This window comes from Rhinopithecus bieti, unplaced genomic scaffold (assembly GCF_001698545.2).
Source record: "Rhinopithecus bieti isolate Rb0 unplaced genomic scaffold, ASM169854v2 scaffold_3040, whole genome shotgun sequence".
Classification (NCBI taxonomy): domain Eukaryota; kingdom Metazoa; phylum Chordata; class Mammalia; order Primates; family Cercopithecidae; genus Rhinopithecus; species Rhinopithecus bieti.
In genome coordinates this window covers 9884292-9903235 of record NW_016804657.1, presented here as the reverse complement: position 1 = coordinate 9903235, position 18944 = coordinate 9884292, and the positions used below count along the sequence as shown (strand labels likewise).

General features: G+C 41.0%; 1 protein-coding gene across 5 annotated transcripts in view; it reads right to left on the bottom strand.

Moving 5' to 3' along the window:
* Nucleotides 1–7584: 7584 nt before the first annotated feature.
* HAO2 (hydroxyacid oxidase 2) overlaps nt 7585–18944 on the bottom strand; it is a 26317-nt gene continuing 14957 nt past the window's right edge. For 3 of the 5 annotated variants that reach the window (XM_017869844.1, XM_017869843.1, XM_017869845.1), the window contains exons 4-8: nt 17310–17587; nt 15528–15737; nt 9454–9612; nt 9033–9102; nt 7585–7882 (exon numbers count right to left, since the gene is read on the bottom strand). In XM_017869844.1, coding sequence (XP_017725333.1) covers nt 7638–7882; nt 9033–9102; nt 9454–9612; nt 15528–15737; nt 17310–17587 — 962 coding nt within the window. In that variant the 3' untranslated portion in view covers nt 7585–7637. Of the gene's footprint in view, nt 7932–9032; nt 9103–9453; nt 9613–15527; nt 15738–17309; nt 17588–18944 lie in introns of all 5 variants that reach the window. The other 2 variants (XM_017869847.1, XM_017869846.1) reach the window with 1 other exon arrangement.

The window sequence follows — 18944 nt, the reverse complement described above, 5'->3', positions numbered from 1 at the left end:
AAAAAAAAAAAAAAATCAACCTTCTGAATTATTTTCAGGTAAATCAGGGATTTCTTCTTGGTTCAGATCCATTGCTGATGAGCTGGTATGATTTTTTTCAGGTGAGGGGGTGGTGGCAGGTTGTTTAAAAATGTTGTTGTGTAATATTACCAGGATTGTTATTCTGGTTCCTTCTCATTTGGGTAGGCTATGTCAGAGGGAAGATCTGGGGCTTAATGCTGCTATTCAGATTCTCTGTCCCACAGAGTATTCCCTTGATGTATATTCTCCCCCTTTTCCTAGGGATGTGGTTGCCTGAAAGCTGAACTATAATGACTGTTATTTCTCTTCTGGATCTAGGCTCTGGGCTAGTACTGGGGGTTGTTTGCACAGAGTCCTGTGATGTGAACCATCTTCAGATCTCTCAGCTGTGGATACCAGCACCTGCTCTGGTGGAGGTGGCAGGGGAGTGAAATGGACTTTGTGAGGGTTCTTAGTTTTGGTTATTTAATGCACTGTTTTTGTGCTGGTTGGCCTCTTGCCAAGAGGTAGCACTTTCAAGAGAGCACCAGCTGTGGTAGTATAGGGAGAATCAGGCAGTGGGCAGGGTCCTAGAACTCCCAAGAAAATATGCCCTTTGTCTTCAACTACCAGGGTCGGTAGGGAAGGACTATCAGGTGGGGGCAGGGTTAGGCATGTCTGAGCTCAGACTCTCCTTGGGTGGACTTGTTGCAGCTGCTGGGCTATAGGGTTATGGTTCCCAGGTCAATGGAGTTATGTTCCCAGGAGAATTATGGCTGCCTGTGCTGTGTCATGCAGGTTGTCAGAGAAGTGGAGGAAATCTAGCAGTCATAGGAATCATCCAGCTCCCACACAACCCAAAAAGCTGGTCTCACTCCCAGAATGCCCCCACCCCAACATCACCAAGTTTGTTTCCAGGCAGTGTGTCAGCAGGGCTGAGACCCTGCACCAGGCTACCAGCCTCCCATGTAAGCTGAGCTTTCATACCTTCCCGCCTGTTGAGTCTGCATATCAGATTCACACCCTCCTCTGAGTTTGTTTGGAATTGTTACAAAATCAGCTGAAAGTTTCCTTCTCCCTGTGGTCTTTTCCCAGTTCCTCTGGCAGCCCTTCCCAAGGACCTTTGTGAGACAAGTCAGAAATGGCTTCCCTGGGGACCCAGAGGGGCCACAGGGCTTTTCCCACTGCTTTCTCTACCCCTGTGTTTTGCTCAGCTCTCTAAATTGACTCAGCTCCAGGTAAGATCAAATCTTTCTCCCATGATCTAGATCTTCAGGTTCCCTACTGAGGGTGTGTGTTTGGGAGTATATGATTACTCTTTTCTCACTTTCACACCTTGGACATTCAGAGTGTTTGGGCTCTCTTCTGAGTTCTGCAGGAGCAATCTGCTTCCTTCAGAGAGTCTGTGGGTTCTCTCAGCTTTCCTGGTATGCCCCTGCAGTAGTTCTGGAGCAGAAGTTCATGATGCAAGTTTCCACGTGCTGTTCTGTCCGTCCAAGTGGGAGGAGCAATTTAGTCCTACCTCCTATTAGCCATTTTCCCTCCACTCCAGACATTTATTTTAAGGAATAATTAGTTAATATCAGACCAAGAGGTCATATGGGATATCTCCTTGCACACAAAAAGCTCTACATATGAGATCTAATATATTAATTGAACCCTTTATTATGTATCAGGAACTTAACTATATTATCTCACTTAATTTTTTAAATGGGCTTTATTTTCTATAATAGTTTTACCTTCACAACAAAACTGAGGGAAAGTGCAGAGAGTTCTCATGTACTTCCTACTCCCACACATACATAACCTCCCCCACTATCAATATCCTGCACCAGAATGGTACCTTTAGTACAATCAATTGACCTGTATTGTCACATCTTTGTCACTCAAAGTCCACAGTTTACTCTTGGTCTGGCACATTCTCTGAGTTTCGACAGATGTATAAAGACATGTAACCACTGTTATAGTATCATCTGCCCTAAAAATCCTCTGTGCTCTGCCTATTCATCTCTCTGTTCACCCTGACTCCAACAGCCATTGACCTTTGTACTGTCTCCAAGGTTTTTCCTTTTCCAGAATATATGTATTTGGAATAACACTGTATGTAGCCCATTCATATTGGCTTCTTGCATTTAGTAAAATACGTTTAAATTTCCTCCATGTCTTTTTATGGCTTGATGGCATTTTTCTTTTTTTAAGCACTGACTAATATTCCTGGATTAGGAATATTAATTAATTAGGAAATTGTCTGGATGCACCATAGTTTATTTACCCATTCACCTACTGAAGGACAATTTAGCTGCCTCCAAGTTTTGATAATCATGAATAAAACTGCTCTAAAGATCTAATCTAAAAGTAGGCTTTGGTGTGGAAATAGATTTCCCAATTATTTGTGTAAATGCAATGGAGTATGATTGCTGGATCATATGGTAAGAATATATTTAGTTTTATAAGAAACTGCCAAACTGCCTTACAAAGTGTCTGTACCATTTTGCATCCCACTAGCAATGGATGAGCGTTCTTGATGCTCCACATTCTTGCTAGCATTTGGTGTTGTCAGTGTTGTGGATTTTGCCATTCTAATGGGTGTGCAGTGGTATCTCATTTTTGTTTTAGTTTGCGATTCTCTAATAACATACAATGTTGAGTATCTTTTCATACTTCTTTTTTGTAATCAATATATATTCTTTTGTTAGGTGTCTGTTGAGGTCTTTTGCCAGACTTTCTATCAGATTGCATTCCAAATGTAAGACATTTTTAGGAGTTAAGGGATTGCTTCTGAGATTTCATACGCATCTCTTCAGTTTACTGTGGGCATTCCTTTTCCCATGTTTCTGAGCAATAGAGAACAACCTTTTGACATTATCTTGATAATATTCTGGCTGATTTCCCTTATAATTTTGGATCTAGCCCTCTAAGCCCAGACAAACTGAAAATATTACACATTTGTATCCGGGAGCACAGCTATCACCAGGTAGATTTATACAGAAAGCTTCTACTACTTTCTCTTATAAAGTAAGCTAACATCATTGTCTGTATATCACATTGCTTTAATACCATATGCTCATGTGATTTGTTTCACTCTTATCCCAAAACTATCTGTAATGTCTCCCACAAGTCTTCAGCTGATGATTTCAGGGTTGAAAAGATAACCTTAAGCAGACAATTATGCCTGCATTAAAAAGTACCTGTAATAAAAGAAACTGGGAAATTTTGCAACGTGATCACTAGCCAACATGAAAGCATGATAAAAAATTGATTTATGAGACTGCGACTGGGTGTTTGGAGGGGTGGATATTATCCTACTTACGTTTTCTATAATGTCAAGTTTTATCTTCAAAGCTTTATTTATTTATTTACTTAAGCACAAAAAAAATTTAGTACTGAGATGTTCTTATCTTTTTTTGATGTGAGGAGAATCATGAGATGGTAGTTATAAACTTAACACAAATGTAACGAGGCTGAGAAACTGATATCTGACAAAGAGTTCTATGGTCTAGAAGTGAAATTCCAGAGAGTAAAGTTTTAGAAAGGGCACCAAGTCCCACTGTCTCTGTGGCTGATTTCTGGTGGAGGACAAAGGTATGAGGGCTGGGGAACAGGCCAGAGAGCAAAGTTTGTCTAGGTTTGGTCATATGCTGGTGAGACAGCTCTTTCATGAGTTTGCCCACTGTCTGAGGCAAACTTAGGGACCCCTGGGTAAGAGAAGATTTCCTAGACTTAAATCTCTGCCATTAGTTTAGCTCTTTAGTACTTTATTGAGAAAGCCTCCATCTATCCACATCTATCCAGTGTGACCAGAATAAAGGTTTCTCCTTTCTAATTTACTGTGGAAGAACTGGACTAGTCACTATTACTTTGTTTCCAGGGTCCCTGAATCTCTTATCTGAAAACTCTCTTTCTGCTACTTTTCTTGGAAGTCAGTGCATTGCACAGAATAACATTAGTCAATGCGTCATAAAATCCTGTAACATCCTAGTTCATGAGAATGAATATTTTAGGCTTTCCTTTGCTCCTCTGTTCTGTCTTGTCTCTGGCCTTGGCAGTGTGACTCAAAGTAAAAAAAAATATTCCCAAAGTCCATTGCAGCGGTGCATGAGTTAGGTTACACCAAGATGACCCTTGTCCCATATTCTTTCTTGATCTCGTGAAACTGTATGGTCTGAAGGTGTTACCTCCAAATTCATATGTTGAAACTTAATTGCCAATGTGATACTATTTAGAGCTGGGGTCATTAGGAAGTTATTAACATATGAGGACAAGGCCCTTATGAATGGGATTAGTGACCTTATAAAAGGGCTTGAGGGAACTAGATGGCCCCTTCCATTCCTTTGCCATGTGAGGACACAGTGTTCATCTCCTGCAGAGGATGCAGCAACAAAAATCCATCTTGGAAGGAGACTCTGGGCTTTTACCAGACTTACCAGCCTCCAGAACGTGAGACATAAGTTTCTGTTGTTTTTAAATGATCTGATCTCATATATTTTGTTATACTAGCACAAACAGACTAAATCATGAAGCTTCTATTTTTTATAAGTCACATGTTGCTATGCAAATCAGGGTTTGAAGGTCATCTACAAGGCCCATGGTCATCTAGGTCTCCTGTCCCATAATGCAATCGTGACTTACTGTGTCATCCAGACACTCATCCCTAGATATGTGCTTTCTTAGTATGTCCCTAAACTTTCAGCACAAGTACTCCATCCTGGCTGCCAGATTAAAGACCCCTCCTTGACCTCAAATTATCAGCCCACCAATGCAGCAACCAATTTGACACTTGAGTAAAAAGTTAAGGCCTAACACTGGGATCATGGTCAATTTCCCTTTTCTTTTTATCAACCCACTAACAATTACATCTAATTTAGCTTTCTGAGCCCCTTTGCAATGACCATGATTCTCCAAAGTATCCGCTGCTCTTCCAAGTATTCTAACAACATCTGCTTTTTTTCCTTTGCGTCTGGTTTCTTTATGCTGCACTATTTAATAGACAGTATGATTTTTGTTGGGGCATATTTTATAAGTATAGTTCTTCTGTCCAGAGTGCAAAATTCCACAGTTATTTCATAGAGATCTATAGGATGTGCAAAATGTTATAATCCACTGGCTGTTTCAGTCATTTCTGATCTGCCCTTTTAAGATCTTTTGTTCTGAGAAGAATCAAAGGGTCTTCCTTGAGTCACACACTTTATGAACTTTTTTTTAAAGGGACTGCTGATTTGAAAGTTTGGGTGTTCACTTCTCCTGAATTATGGGTTCTGAATTGCAGTTATAGGCAAACAGGTTGTATGACCTTACTTCATTTTCCTTTTTCTAAATACGTGGGTGGTGGACATCCTATACATATATTTGGGTTAAGCAAATAATCCTTAAAAGTTATTACCAGGGAGACTGCTGTGGGACTGCATTCTCTTTTGGTGTTTTCCATGCTAATGTTCCCTTGACCCAGCCCTTGGCTCTGTGGGTTAATCTGGGAAAAAGTGGGCCTGTACTATGGCGTGGTTTCATGCAGGAAAGTTTCCAGTCAAGGAATGATAGAAGACTTTTCAGGTCTGTTGGCTTAGGTAGTGACCCATTCTGCTGGGTCCCATCCTAACTCACTGTTTTCCTCCTCTGACTGCTATAATTCTCCAGATGTGCTGATGTAGTTTGATCCAGCTTTGCCTTCATGGATTAATTTATTTAATAAATACATATGGGCCCTCTATGACATTGGACATGATTCTAGGCTTTTGGGAGCGTAGCAGGAAGCAAGATGGTCTAAGGTCCCTATGCAGGTACAGATAAACAATAAAGTAGACAACTGATAAGTTGCAGGTTGTGGTAACAGCTAGGAGGGGAGAAACAGTGTGATGTGATGAGTGAAGCAGAGTGTTTTCAGAAGAGGATGGTCAGGGATGTCTCACCTCATCAGGGTGGTGACAGTTCAGCTGAGATCTACATGTCAACAGAGAGCCAACCATGAGAAGGTGAGGAACACCATTTTATGTAAAGGGAATGGTAAATGTGAAGATCCAGAGGCAAGAAAGTTTTGATTGTTTATGGAATAGAAGGGAGGCCAATCTGTCTGTGGCATTGTGAGTAGAAAGGAGAGTGATGAGGAAAATGCATTGCAAGGATGAGCAGATCACGCAGTGCCTGAGAGAGCTGGAGATCAGTTTAGAGTGTATAGCAAGTGGAATGGGAAGCTATAGAAAGGTTTTAAATAGGTGAGACATAGGATTTGATTTTACTTTTAAAAACTCTCTCAGGCTGTTGTGTGGGAACAGAGTGTGGCAAGCAGCAGGAGAGATGATGGGGAAGCCATTGCTGAAGTTATTAGTTTAGACATAGATATTTTTTCTTCAACCTTCTTCTTCTTTTTCTTTTTTTTTGGTTTTGTTGTTGTTGTAGCTTTGAGATGGGGTCTTGCACTGTCACTCAGAACACTGGAGTGCAGTGGCATGATCTTCAACTTCCCAGACCAAGTGGTTCTTCTACCTCAGCCTCCTGAGTGGCTGGGACCACAGCTGCACACCAGCACACCCGGCTAGGTTTTTAACACATTTTTAAATTTTGTAGAGGTATCCCTATGTTGCCCACAGAGGTCTCAAAATTCTAGGCTCAAGTGATCCTCCTGCCTCAGCCTCCCAGAGTACTGGGATTATAGGCATGAGCCTTCATGCCCAGCCATCTCTAACCTTCTTGATGTCTTCCAGTGTCAGATCTTATTCAGCTGGGTATCCCTGCTCTAGAAATCTATTCAAGCTGACTACTGGTCTCAGGAGGTTTTGTTCTGATAGGTCATTTATATATTTTCCAACTCTCCTTTATCTATCCCTTCATCCTTCCATCCATCCATCGGAGAAATGTTCACTGAGATGTTCCTATATGCCAAGCCCAGAATAAAGCAGAGTTTCTTGTTTGGAGTCATTCATAGTCTATTTGTGGAGAGAGACATGCAAATAAAGAAATATGACAGGGTGTAATAAGGGTTGTAATACTGGAATGTGCAAAGTACAATAGGAAGGACAGAGCAAATAGCCTGGGTTAATATTCAGTGATAGTTGAAAGTTGAACAATACCTTGAAAAGTTAATAGGAATTTTCCAAGCAATAAATAAATATATATATATATACTCATACTTAATGAGTATGAGTATATATACATACACTCATTAAGTATGAGTATATATATATACACTCATTATGAGTGTGTATATATATATGTATGAGTATATATATATACACTCATTAACTATGTGCTAACCATTGTGTTATGAACTTCAAATACATCATTGTACTCAAACTTTTTCCCAACCTACTGACTGAGGGAGTATAATCCCCATTTTACAGACCAGGACTCAGAAACACAGAGAGATCAGAAAACTTGCCCAAGTCACATAGCTTGCGTTAGTCTTGACTGTCAAATCCGTATCTGTGTGGCTCCAAAGCCTACGTCCTTAACTATTTCCCTATTTCTTTAGATAGGAGTATGTTTTTGTCGGGAAAATGCCTTGTATACACAGCTCCTCTGTTCAGAGTACAAAGTTAAATAGTCATTTCATAGAGTTGCATAGAGTATGCAAAAAATATAACCCACTAGTGGTTCCAGTCATTAATGATCTGTCCTTCTGAGATCTTTTACTTCAAAGGAAGATTTTAGGCAAGAAAGCAAAATATAATAGTCAGTGATACAAAGAAGGGTATGGAACATTTGGGGAACACAGGGCTTTGGAGGGCCTGAAGCACAGGGGTGGAGGGATTGGAAATATGGGAAATATGGGGCATGAGCCTCCAGACAGGATGGGGTCCAGGCAGGACAGCATCACACACCGTGCTGTGAGTTTGTGATCCTCCTGTGGGCAGCCTCAGCAATCTGGTTATTGGCCTTTTCTTCTTACAGCCTGGAAAATTGGATCAAGTTTCGATTGATCTCAGCAACCGACCGGCAGCCTAAAAGAACAATGTGGTTACAAGCTCATTTCTCTCAAATACCAGCAATTCGCCTCATCATGGGTAAGGGGTGATGAAGGGGAACAAGTCTGACTTGATCTTTGTGCTCACTCTTATAAATGGTTTACATACAGAATGAATAATGTAATTCTGTTTGCATTGGGAATTATTCTGTGAACCTGAGCCCATGTCATCTCTGAACACAGCTATGTCAAAATGTCAGGGTAAACATGTAAAAACCCTATTTTAGCATTTTCTAAATCAACTCTTGTGTGCAATAGATGTCTTTGATCTTTATCTTGGTTTTGATAAGGCTCAGGGATATAGGAAGTATCTGTTAGGGAGGAATATGACACACAGATATCAAAAGAGATGGGGTGAGTATTCCACGTAACAATTGCCTTCTAAAGGAAAGTTCTGTCAAAGGAAAAGACTCTTCTTTAGAAGAAGATATTAATTAATATGTAAAATTATGACTGTAGCTCAGATTGGACATAAGGATTGAAGAGAGTAACTCCAGATAACTAAAGGGAGGGAGAAAGAGAAGCTGGCATGATGTTATGGGGCTGGGGAGTTGTGGGCTTGAGTAGGCAATGAGAAGTCCCTGGTCATAAGAAGGCTGAAAGAATTCAATAACAGGCTGCATAATGTTTAACTGGGAGTTCTTTCCATATTTATGATGTATGTACCATAACTTTGGCAAAATGTATTATTCACAAAAATATATGAATGAGAGGGTCTTTTCCTAGAAATAGAAGCGTAGAAAGAGTTGAGTTTCATGCCTGGGTTGATTGGAGTGGACAGAAGCAGCAGGCATGGGATATGTCAATAGTCCATAAATAGAATGAATTCAACAGAAGCAAGAATTCAGAGCCAGAGGTGACACTCCCCAGAACTGACAGTGATCTTGAGGAGAGCTCTGGTTTCCACTGGGCAGAGAATACTGCTTAATCTTTGTCTTTAATGTTGCCTGCCTGTCCTATGTTTTGGACAGCTACCATGTCAGGAAAGGGTCAGCTAGAGGGAAGGACTGCTATTCCTATTCTTTAGCCATCCTGCTTTAAGTTCCAAATCAGGGGAAAAAAAATGTTTTTAACTTACCTGTAAGGGCCATGGAAGTGTGGAACTCATTTGTTAAAATGTTCAAAACTTCCTTAACACCATGTTCACCCTGCTCCCGAGGCAGACAGACAGAGACACAAAGAGACATAAAGGAACATTCTGACCATCCACTGAATATAAATTCTAGATGTAGTCAGAGCTATGATGGGAAAGATGGGAAATATCTGTGAAGTAAGAATTACCTTGGGAATAAAGGAAAGGACAGAGACAAAGATAGGGGATGAGAGCTATTGAACATTTTGCAATAGGCTTCAGAGGAAGCATGGAGATGCAGCTTAGGTGTAACTATCCTTTAGGAATCATTTTGAAAAGGGCTAAGCTTGGAAAATGAACCACAGGAAAGCACAGAAATGAATGAGAAGCTCTGTATCTTCTTGCTGGTTCGCTTTGCCACTCTCACCTTGTAAGCAAGACCCCATAGGATTGGTCTCCCAAGAAAAATGCACCTAGCCCCAAGGGCCAGAGCCTTCAGCACATCATTGCCAGTTCGGACCCCGCCATCAAGGTAGACTTCAATTTTCCCCTTTACAGCAGCCACCACTTCTGTCAAAGCATCAATCTGGAAAGGAGATACACATGGGCTGGAGGGCTTTCTATTTTGACTCTCAGACTTGGTCTTCCTGGCATACGAACAGGCAAATCAAGGTGAGGAGATGCCCTTGACAATTTCTTCCCCTCCCATGCTTGAGGCTGCCGGTGCTGATCAACTGCAGCGGCAGTCACATTCCTGAGGCCCTCCTGCCTTGACTTTCTGCTTTGACTCCAGTCTAGCTTCTCTCTAACCCCCTTAACTTTCTTACAGATTGGAAGAAGAGCTTGGTTGCTCTTTCCATCCCAAAAGGGGCATTTTCCATTTGTAATGTTCACTTTAACTTTCTTATTTTCAAACAACAGTTTGACTTTTGATTTTCTTCTACTGTCTCTGTTTCTAGGGTGGCAAAAATAGAAAGGCTCTCCACTGTGAAGGCACTAAGTCTTTTTGGCAAGACAAGTATACTCGGCCATGGCCTGCATGTCTGGATTGCAGCCTGACTTGGGAAACTGGGCTGCACACTATTTCTCATGCACCATTTGGCCAACTTGTCCCTGACTCCCTCATGGCGTATCTGAGAAAATGAGATAGGACTAAAGTACAACATGGTAAAACTAAATTTTGAGACTTTGATAGACACAATGAAAACATCTTATCACCTTGGCCTGATTTTTCTAAGGAGCTTTGTCTCTTATGTCGCCTCTTCAATTCCAGGGAGCAGGTCAATAGGCCTTGACCACACAAGGTGGCCCAGGCCAATCTTTGCTTCTAGGCACCTACAAGTCTGTAAAGAGGAGTGACAGCAGGCCCCTTATGGATCAAGGGGGAAGATCCTTGGGGAGGGAGTTCTGGAACTCCCTCGGGGTTCTGTCTGTGCTTCTCTGAGGGATAGGCTGAGAAGAGGAGTCAAAACTGGGCCCTATGAGGCCATCTGCTGCCAAAGGAATCCATCAGCATTCTATCTGAATGGGATCCTTTGGCCGAGACTGAACAGCATAAGAAACTAGTGAGGAAATAATTTTGTATAATTTATAGGTGAGGGGGTGGAATTGAATATGTTTGGAACTTACATGTAATAACTAGAGAGAATTCACATTCTAATAAGAGGTATTTTTATAGTCCCAGCATGGTATTATTTGGAATATTTTTATACTGTTGTGAAAGAGGTGGGAACTTCTATGAGGAACTTCGAGATTATCTGATTTCGAACTATAGTATCTGAGTTTTTGGTACCCCCTTAGAGTCTGTGCCTGAGGTCAGTGTCCCACTCCCTGCAGGATGTTGCCAGTGCTATAAAAGGTGAGGATTTTGAGAAAAGTTCCCACCTCTATGAGGTTTCATATCTAACATTGTCCTTGTACTTCATCCTGGGACCAGGGGAAAGGATAAGTCAGCTGTTGTCCCCAGAAGACTCTAATGAATGTCCTGTTCTGTTCTATTAAAAATTAACTCTAGGCCGGGCGCGGTGGCTCAAGCCTGTAATCCCAGCACTTTGGGAGGCTGAGACGGGCGGATCACGAGGTCAGGAGATCGAGACCATCCTGGCTAACACGGTGAAAGCCCGTCTCTACTAAAAAAAAATACAAAAAACTAGCTGGGCGAGGTGGCGGACGCCTGTAGTCCCAGCTACTCGGGAGGCTGAGGCAGGAGAATGGCGTAAACCCGGGAGGCGGAGCTTGCAGTGAGCTGAGATCCGGCCACTGCACTCCAGCCCGGGCGACAGAGCGAGACTCTGTCTCAAAAAAAAAAAAAAAGAAAAAATCCAAATAATGCCACGCTGGGACTATAAAAATGTCTTTTATTTGGACATGAATTCTCTCTCGTTACTAATAGTCACCAAAACTGCATGGTACTGGTATAAAAATAGGCACATAGACCAATGGAACAGAAGAGAGAACCCAGAAATAAACCCAAATACTTACAGCCAACTGATCTTTGGTGAAGCAAACAAAAACATAACGTGGGGAAAAGATACTATATTTAACAAATGGTGCTGGGATAATTGGCTAGCCACATGTAGGAGAATGAAACTGAATCATCATGTCTCACCTTATACAAAAATCAACTCAAGATGGATCAAGGACTTAATTCTAAGATCTGAAACTATAAAAATTCTAGAATATAACAGGAAAAACCCTTCTGGATATTGGCTTAGGCAAGGATTTTATGACCAAGAACCCAAAAGTAAGTACTATAAAAACAAGGATAAATAGCAGGCACTTAATTAAACTAAGGAGCTTTTGTATGGCAAAGGAACAGTCTGCAGAGTAAACAGACAACCCACAGAGTGGAAGAAAACCTTCACAATCTATACATCTGACAGAAGTCTAACATCCAGAATCTATGAGGAACTCAAACAACAAGAAAAAAAAAACAAAAAACAAAAAATCTCATCAAAAAGTGAGCTAAGGACACGAATAGATAATTCTCAAAAGAAAATATACAAATAGCCAACAAACCTTTGAAAAAGTGCTCAACATCAGTAATGATTAGGGAAATGCAAATCAAAACTATAATGCAATACTTCCTTACTCCTAGAAGAATGGCCATAATCAAAAAATCAAAAAATAATAGATGTTCATGTGGATGCAGTGAACAGGGAACACTTCCACACTGCCGGTGGGAATGTAAGCTAGTACAACTACTATGGAAAACACTGTGGAGATTCCTTATAGAACTAAAAGTAGAACTACCATTTGATCCAGCAATCCCACTACTGGCTATCTACCCAGAGGAAAAGAAGTCATTATATGAAAAATATACTTGCACACATGTTTATAGCAGTAGAATTAACAATTGCAAAAATGTAGAATCAACCCAAATGCCCATCAGTCAATGAGTGGATAAAGAAACTGTGGTATGGGCTGGGTGTGGTGGCTCATGCCTGTAATTCCAGCACTTTGGGAGGCTGAGGCGGGTGGATCACAACGTCAGGAGATCGAGACCATCCTGGCTAACACAGTGAAACCCTATCTCTACTAAAAATACAAAAAAAATAATAATAATAAAATTAGCTGGGCGTGGTGGCAGGTGCCTGTAGTCCCAGCTACTCTGGTGGCTGAGGGAGGAGAATGGCGTGAACCTGGGAGGCGGAGTTTCCAGTGAGCCAAGATTGCGCCACTGCACTCCAGCCTGGGAGACACAGTGAGAGTCCATCTCAAAAAAAAAAAAAAAAAAAAAAAAAAAAGAAAAAAAAAAAAAAAAAAACTGGAAGAAAAATAAAATAAAAAAAAAAAAAAAAAAAAAAAAAAAAAAAAAAAAGAGAAAGAAAAGAAAAGAAACTGTGATGCATATATATATATATAGAGAGAGATAGATAGATAGATAGATAATGAAATACTACTCAGCCATAATAAGAAGGAATGAATTAATGGCATTTGCAGCAACCTGGATGAGGTTGGAGATTGTTATTCTAAGTGAAGTAACTCAGGAATGGAAAACCAAACATCATATGTTCTCACTCATAAGTGGGAGCTAAGCTATGAGGATGCAAAGGCATAAGAGTGACACAATGTACCTTGGGGACTAAGGGAGAAAGGGTGTGAAGGGGGTGAGGAATAAAAGATTACAAATAGGGTGCAGTGTATACTGCTCAGGTGATGGTTGCACCAAAATCTCACAAATCACCACTAAAGAACTTACTCATGTAACAGATACCAACTGTTCCTTAATAACCTATGGAAGTAAATTAAAAAAAAAAAAACTCAGACAAATGATATTTGAATACAATGTTTTTAAAAACCAAATGACAAACTCTGACCTGTGAGCTGGAAGTTTGTTTTTATAAATAAATAGATCTCGGGCCAGGATTAAGGTGAAGTGAGTGAGGTAGGGTTACACAAGTGTAGAGTCAGGTTTCACCTGAAGCAAAACCCTCACTAGGCTCACAATGATATTGGTGCTGTCTCTGAGTGATGTTGGGCTTGGATGTGAAGCCAAATGGCTTGCGAGAATAACAAGTTGATCAGCAGAATAAGATAGGAGAAATTCTCCTCTCCCTGGCCCCTGCCTTAGCCAATACTCATTCTCTAGTGGGGAAGCACAATGGGAGAATTAGTCTTCCTTTTTCTCTACTCATTACTCAGTTCTTCCAAAGGAACAAGACCAGCTAAGTTGATTAATGAGAGCCTGATACCTATTGTATGATGTATTTTATTAGTTTTCTTTCAAAAGCCTATATTCTACTGTTTGCTGCTTGTTGGTGATGGGCTCTTCATTGCCTTCTGTTCCTATTTAGGCATAGTTGGGATGACTCAGGGCATGCCATACTCTTTTGCTTTCTCTGTTTTGCTAAATACTGGATGGTTTGTAGGCATCCTGGCAGGGATTGGGTGAGAGAGCTCAGTGTGTGCTCTGCCCAACCACTTTCTCCTAAGGTTGCAGGTCAACAGAGGGGATGGAAAGTAGGAGGCCCAACCACTTCAGTTCAACTCTTACCAGAGAGCCACAGTGAAGAGTGGCCCCTGCTCTCCATGTGGGCTTGCCATTCCTCTGCCTCTACCAGTTAGAGCTGGTGCAGAGGAGGAGGTGAGTGGCTGGCTCTTAGGCTTCCCAGCATCACGCGCCTTGGAATGTACCAACCAGCTAGTGCAAATTTCTAATTCCTGGAATTTATCTTAAAGAAGTACTTGAGAATATGCTATGGATTCAATCACTGATGTGTTGTTTAAAATAGGCAAAGATTAGAGGCAATACAGATGTTCTCCAATGTATGTCGGTTATATAGTTGTCTGTTCACACTACATACCATTAAAAATAAGAGGAGGATATATACTGAAACAAAAGTTGCTCTTAATATAATGCTAAGTAAAAGAAAAATATAACAAAATAGTATTTATACTTTTCTTAAACACAAAAAGTTGTATTTGCATTAAGAAGATGTTAATTAATGACCAAAATATTGATGTTAGTGATAGTGATAAAATTAGTGTTAATGGGGCCTGCAATCCCAGCACTTCGGGAGGCCGAAACGAGTGGATCACGAGGTCAGGAGATCAAGACCATCGTGGCTAACCCGGTGGAACCCCGTCTCTACTAAAAAATACAAAAAACTAGCTGGGCATGGTGGCGGGCGCCTGTAGTCCCAGCTACTTGGGAGGCTGAGGCAGGAGAATGGCATAAACCCGGGAGGCGGAGCTTGCAGTGAGCTGAGATCCGGCCACTGCACTCCAGCCTGGGCGACAGAGCGAGACACCGTCTCAAAAAAAAAAAAAAAAAAAAAAAAATTAGTGTTAATTTTTATCTTTTGCTTATGCATATTTTCTAATGTATCTGCAGTGAACATGTTTTATTTATGTAAGTGTCAATGAAACTGAAGAGGAAAAAAATCTCATTTCTCTTTCTTAAAACAAGTCAAGCAGCAACAGAACATTTGAAAAAATATAACTCAATGAAAACAAATCAACAACAAATTCCCACGTAAAGATTCTTTCCCTGCCTTCCTTTCCCTCACTTTCTTGCCCTCAAACTTCATCTATAATGGACATAAGTTTATGAGTTAAGGGAAAAAATTATGGACTTTTGTAGATGTTAGCAAAAGACTCATTAGGGTGTTTTTAGTTTTGCCATGAAAGGTGTTTACTTTAGAACATCTGTCTAATGAAATTCCATATTAACTATTTATTATCTATGTGAACTAAAGACAAGTTACTTAACATCACTAAACTACAGAATCCCCATTGGCAAAACAGGGATAATACCCATCTTGCAGCATTGGCATGAGACTTAGAGATGCTATATGTAAAGGTTGAAAAAACAGCCTAGCACACAGTAGTCTACTAATAATAATTAACAGTCCTTACAATTCACAGCTACATACCAACACATGTGGTATGGAGGAGTGAAATATGCTCAGATTGCACAGAGTCCCTTGATGTGGACACACTCACGCATACACACACAGCACTCACAAACACACCCCTCTCGGAAGTAATCCTACTTACTGAAGCGAGAACCTCATCAAGCTGCCTCCCACCATGGTTGGAAACAATGATGCCCTGGACCTTGTGCTTCACAGCTAACTCTGCATCCTCTTTTGTCAGAATCCCTTTAAGGATGATGGGCAATCGAGTTATGCTCTGAAACCAGGAGAGATCATTCCAGCAGAGAGAAGTGCTGATAGGAGTCATCTGGAAATAAGGTATTGAATTTCCCTATAGGAAATAAAAAGGGAACTTAGTCCTGAACTCTCACAAGGATATTTGATGCATTCCAAAGATGAGACACATTTGGAGAGCTGCCATTTATAAACTGGAAGGAAGAAGAACAGGGCTGGGCATGGTGGCTCTTGCCTGTAATCCCAGCACTTTGTGGGGCTGAGGTGGAAGGATCTCTCTTGAGCCCAGGAGTTTGAGACCAGCATGGGCAACACAGAGAGACCCTGCTTCTGCTCCTCTAAAAAAAATAAATAGTGGTGCATGCCTGTAGTCCCAGCTACTCGGGAGGCTAAAGTGGGAGGATCGCTTGGGCTCGGGAGCTCTAGACTGCAGTGAGTAGTGATGGCGCCACCACATACTAGCCTGGCTGATAGAGTGAGACCTTGTCTCAAAAACAAACAAACAAACAAACAAACAACAAAGAAACAAAAAGAAAAAGGAGCAACAAAACCCAACAATATTTCTAGCTCCTTTTTCTAACAAAATTAGTATAAAAGAATTTCTACTTCAATTGCTTATCATTGACCATGAATCATGTTGCTGCTCAATAATTGTGCTAGGATCTGGTGACAAAAAGACAAATAAGACAAAGTTTCTACTTTAAAAAAATTCAGAGTTTAGTATATGAGATGGATAAGCAAAAGCATTTATAGGTCAATGTGATATGTTATGGTTGAGACATACCCAGGATAAGAACTAAGCAATACCAAATCAGTTATTACCCAATATTTACTCTTGGCTCACCATGTACATCAAATATTTATAAATCTCAATGTGCTTCTGGAATTTGAATAAGGATTTTGGAGCACCTCAAGGCCAATCTGTGATTAATGAGGACTGTTGAGTTACTTGGCTGGATGTCACAGCTGCCCACTGGGTGAAAAGGCTGGCTTTAGTATCTCTACTATAGCCAGGGATTCCCACTTTATCATGGCTGTCTCTCTCTGAGGTACTCCTTGCCATTTAATTGCAGGATTTTAATGGGGAAGGTGCCCTTTGTAGTCACCTAGTTCAGAGATTACAAACAAATGTGCTATAACATCCTGGTGCTCCACAAATGAGTTCTATGTGTGCAGAGATAGTGATTCCTCAGTTTCAAGGCAGTAGGGTAGAACCTGGCCTGTCTAGACTGTCTGGCCAGTCACCTTGGGCATGAACATCCCCTTTGGAGAGTCAGTTTGTCTATGTATGCCAACTAAAATTAGCATTTTCTGAGTGTGTCATAAAGTAGAAAATGTTAGATGAACTTTTTTAGTTTACTCCCCTGTTCACGTGAAAATCTTTTCCATGGCTTTCCTATTTCTCAGCATCCAGCTCTGGTCAGAACACTTCTGGTGACAGGTTGGGCAGCTCCAAGGGTGACAACATTTGGTCTTATATTCTGCTTGTCTGGAAACTCTAAGGTGCAGGAACCATATCTGCTTTTTCGAACTGCTGTATCACCAGTGTCTGGCACAGAGCAGGCATTCAATAACAGGTTGTGGAAAGAAAGAATGGAGGAAAGGAGAAAAGAGGGAAGGAAATTTGCCTCCTGTAATGTCTGTCCATTGCATTTGGTATCTTTCCTACCTTTTTAGGTGATTGAAGATCTGTTAGTGTTAAGTTCTTCCTCAATTGGTTTCGAATGTCATGTCGCCTATTGCCACATACAGGTGCATCCAAAGTAATTACCAAAGCTTTGAAACCTAGGGATTCTACCCTCTGGATCAACTGTTTGTTCAGCTGCAGGTCTGGATGCACATAGAGTTGGAACCATCGGAGGCCTTCGGGAGCTGCAATAACAATGTCTTCAAGGCTACAGCTGGCAAATGTGCTGGTGATGTAGCAGATACCAGCTGCTTGGGCAGCTGCAAAGCAAAGGACATGACTCAGGCTGGAAGGCAGAGGCCTCTGGACTAGACTAAAAAGCCTTGGGAGTCTGTGTAGCCTCTGGCCATCTTGCCCCATGAATGCAGATAAAACTTAATTTCATTCTGCTTCCTTGTAAGAAAGGGATGGAAGGCAATTTGATGAGACTGAGAGACCTAAAGCTGTTTGGGTTCTCCTCTGTATAACCTGTCTTACAAACCCTCTACTCGATAACAAAATATTTCCAGCTAAAGATGTCATGCAATCTCCAGAATCATGCTGGTTGTGTTATAGCCTTCAAACAGGAAACTGGGCTTCTTATGAACTCCTTAATGAAGCAGAAGAGAATTAGAGAGGACAGAGGACGAGGGAATGTAATTCCAGTGGAGTATCCTGAACTTCATGGTGGAAAAAGCATAACATATGAAATTAGAAGAACGTTAGTTCTACTCCTTCTTTGCTGTGTGGCCTTGAGTCTCTCATTTTCTTTATCTGTAAAATGGGGAAAATAATACATCTCTTTAGGGTTGTTGGGAGACTGAATAAGATACTAGCTATGGAAGCATTCTTTACATTGCAAAGTGGCGTACTGCATAGATACCAGTGCTAATGAAGTTGATGGTGATGACATTCATACTGCTGCTGCTGACTGGCAGATTTCCCATTTCCTACTCTATTCATTACAATGAAATCTCCAACAGGTTAATGTCACTGTCCCACTATAACTTATGGGCAGAGAATTTGGGCTAGTCAAAAATTAACACTTTCAATTTTTCATGTCAACAGGAGATACCCCATTCTTTCATCCTACCCCTAAACAACACATTCAACCATGACGACCTAGTAAACTAGTCATATTCATATAGGATATTAATGTTTCAACCTAGCTAGACCTGGTCCCTAAACCCCATCAAGATGGATGTCACATTCAGCTCTAGAATCCTTGAATCCATAGCTTCCTATATCATGGAGTCAAAGGAAAAGACCTCAGGGAAGCCCTGAGCTATTCACAAAAACAGATGTGACTTAGAGTGAAGATTATGAAGGAGTCCCAAGAGCATTTTCAGCCCCGTCTCTCCTTTTCTATTTATTATTATTATTATTATTATTATTATTATTATTATTATTGGTGGTGGTGGTGGTGGTGGTGGAGGATGTGGGATGAGAATCAGGTTGACTGGGAAGGAGATGTAACCCAACAAGAAAATCTTTGTCAAACAAGATGACAAGGTCAATTGAAGAGAGGGAAAATGGAATATTTGGGCAACAGCAGCTTCCAGGGTCTTGTGTTAGGACCTAATGTCATGATTCTCTCCTCATCCTAAATTCAGAGACTGCCATTCAGCCCTAGTCCTG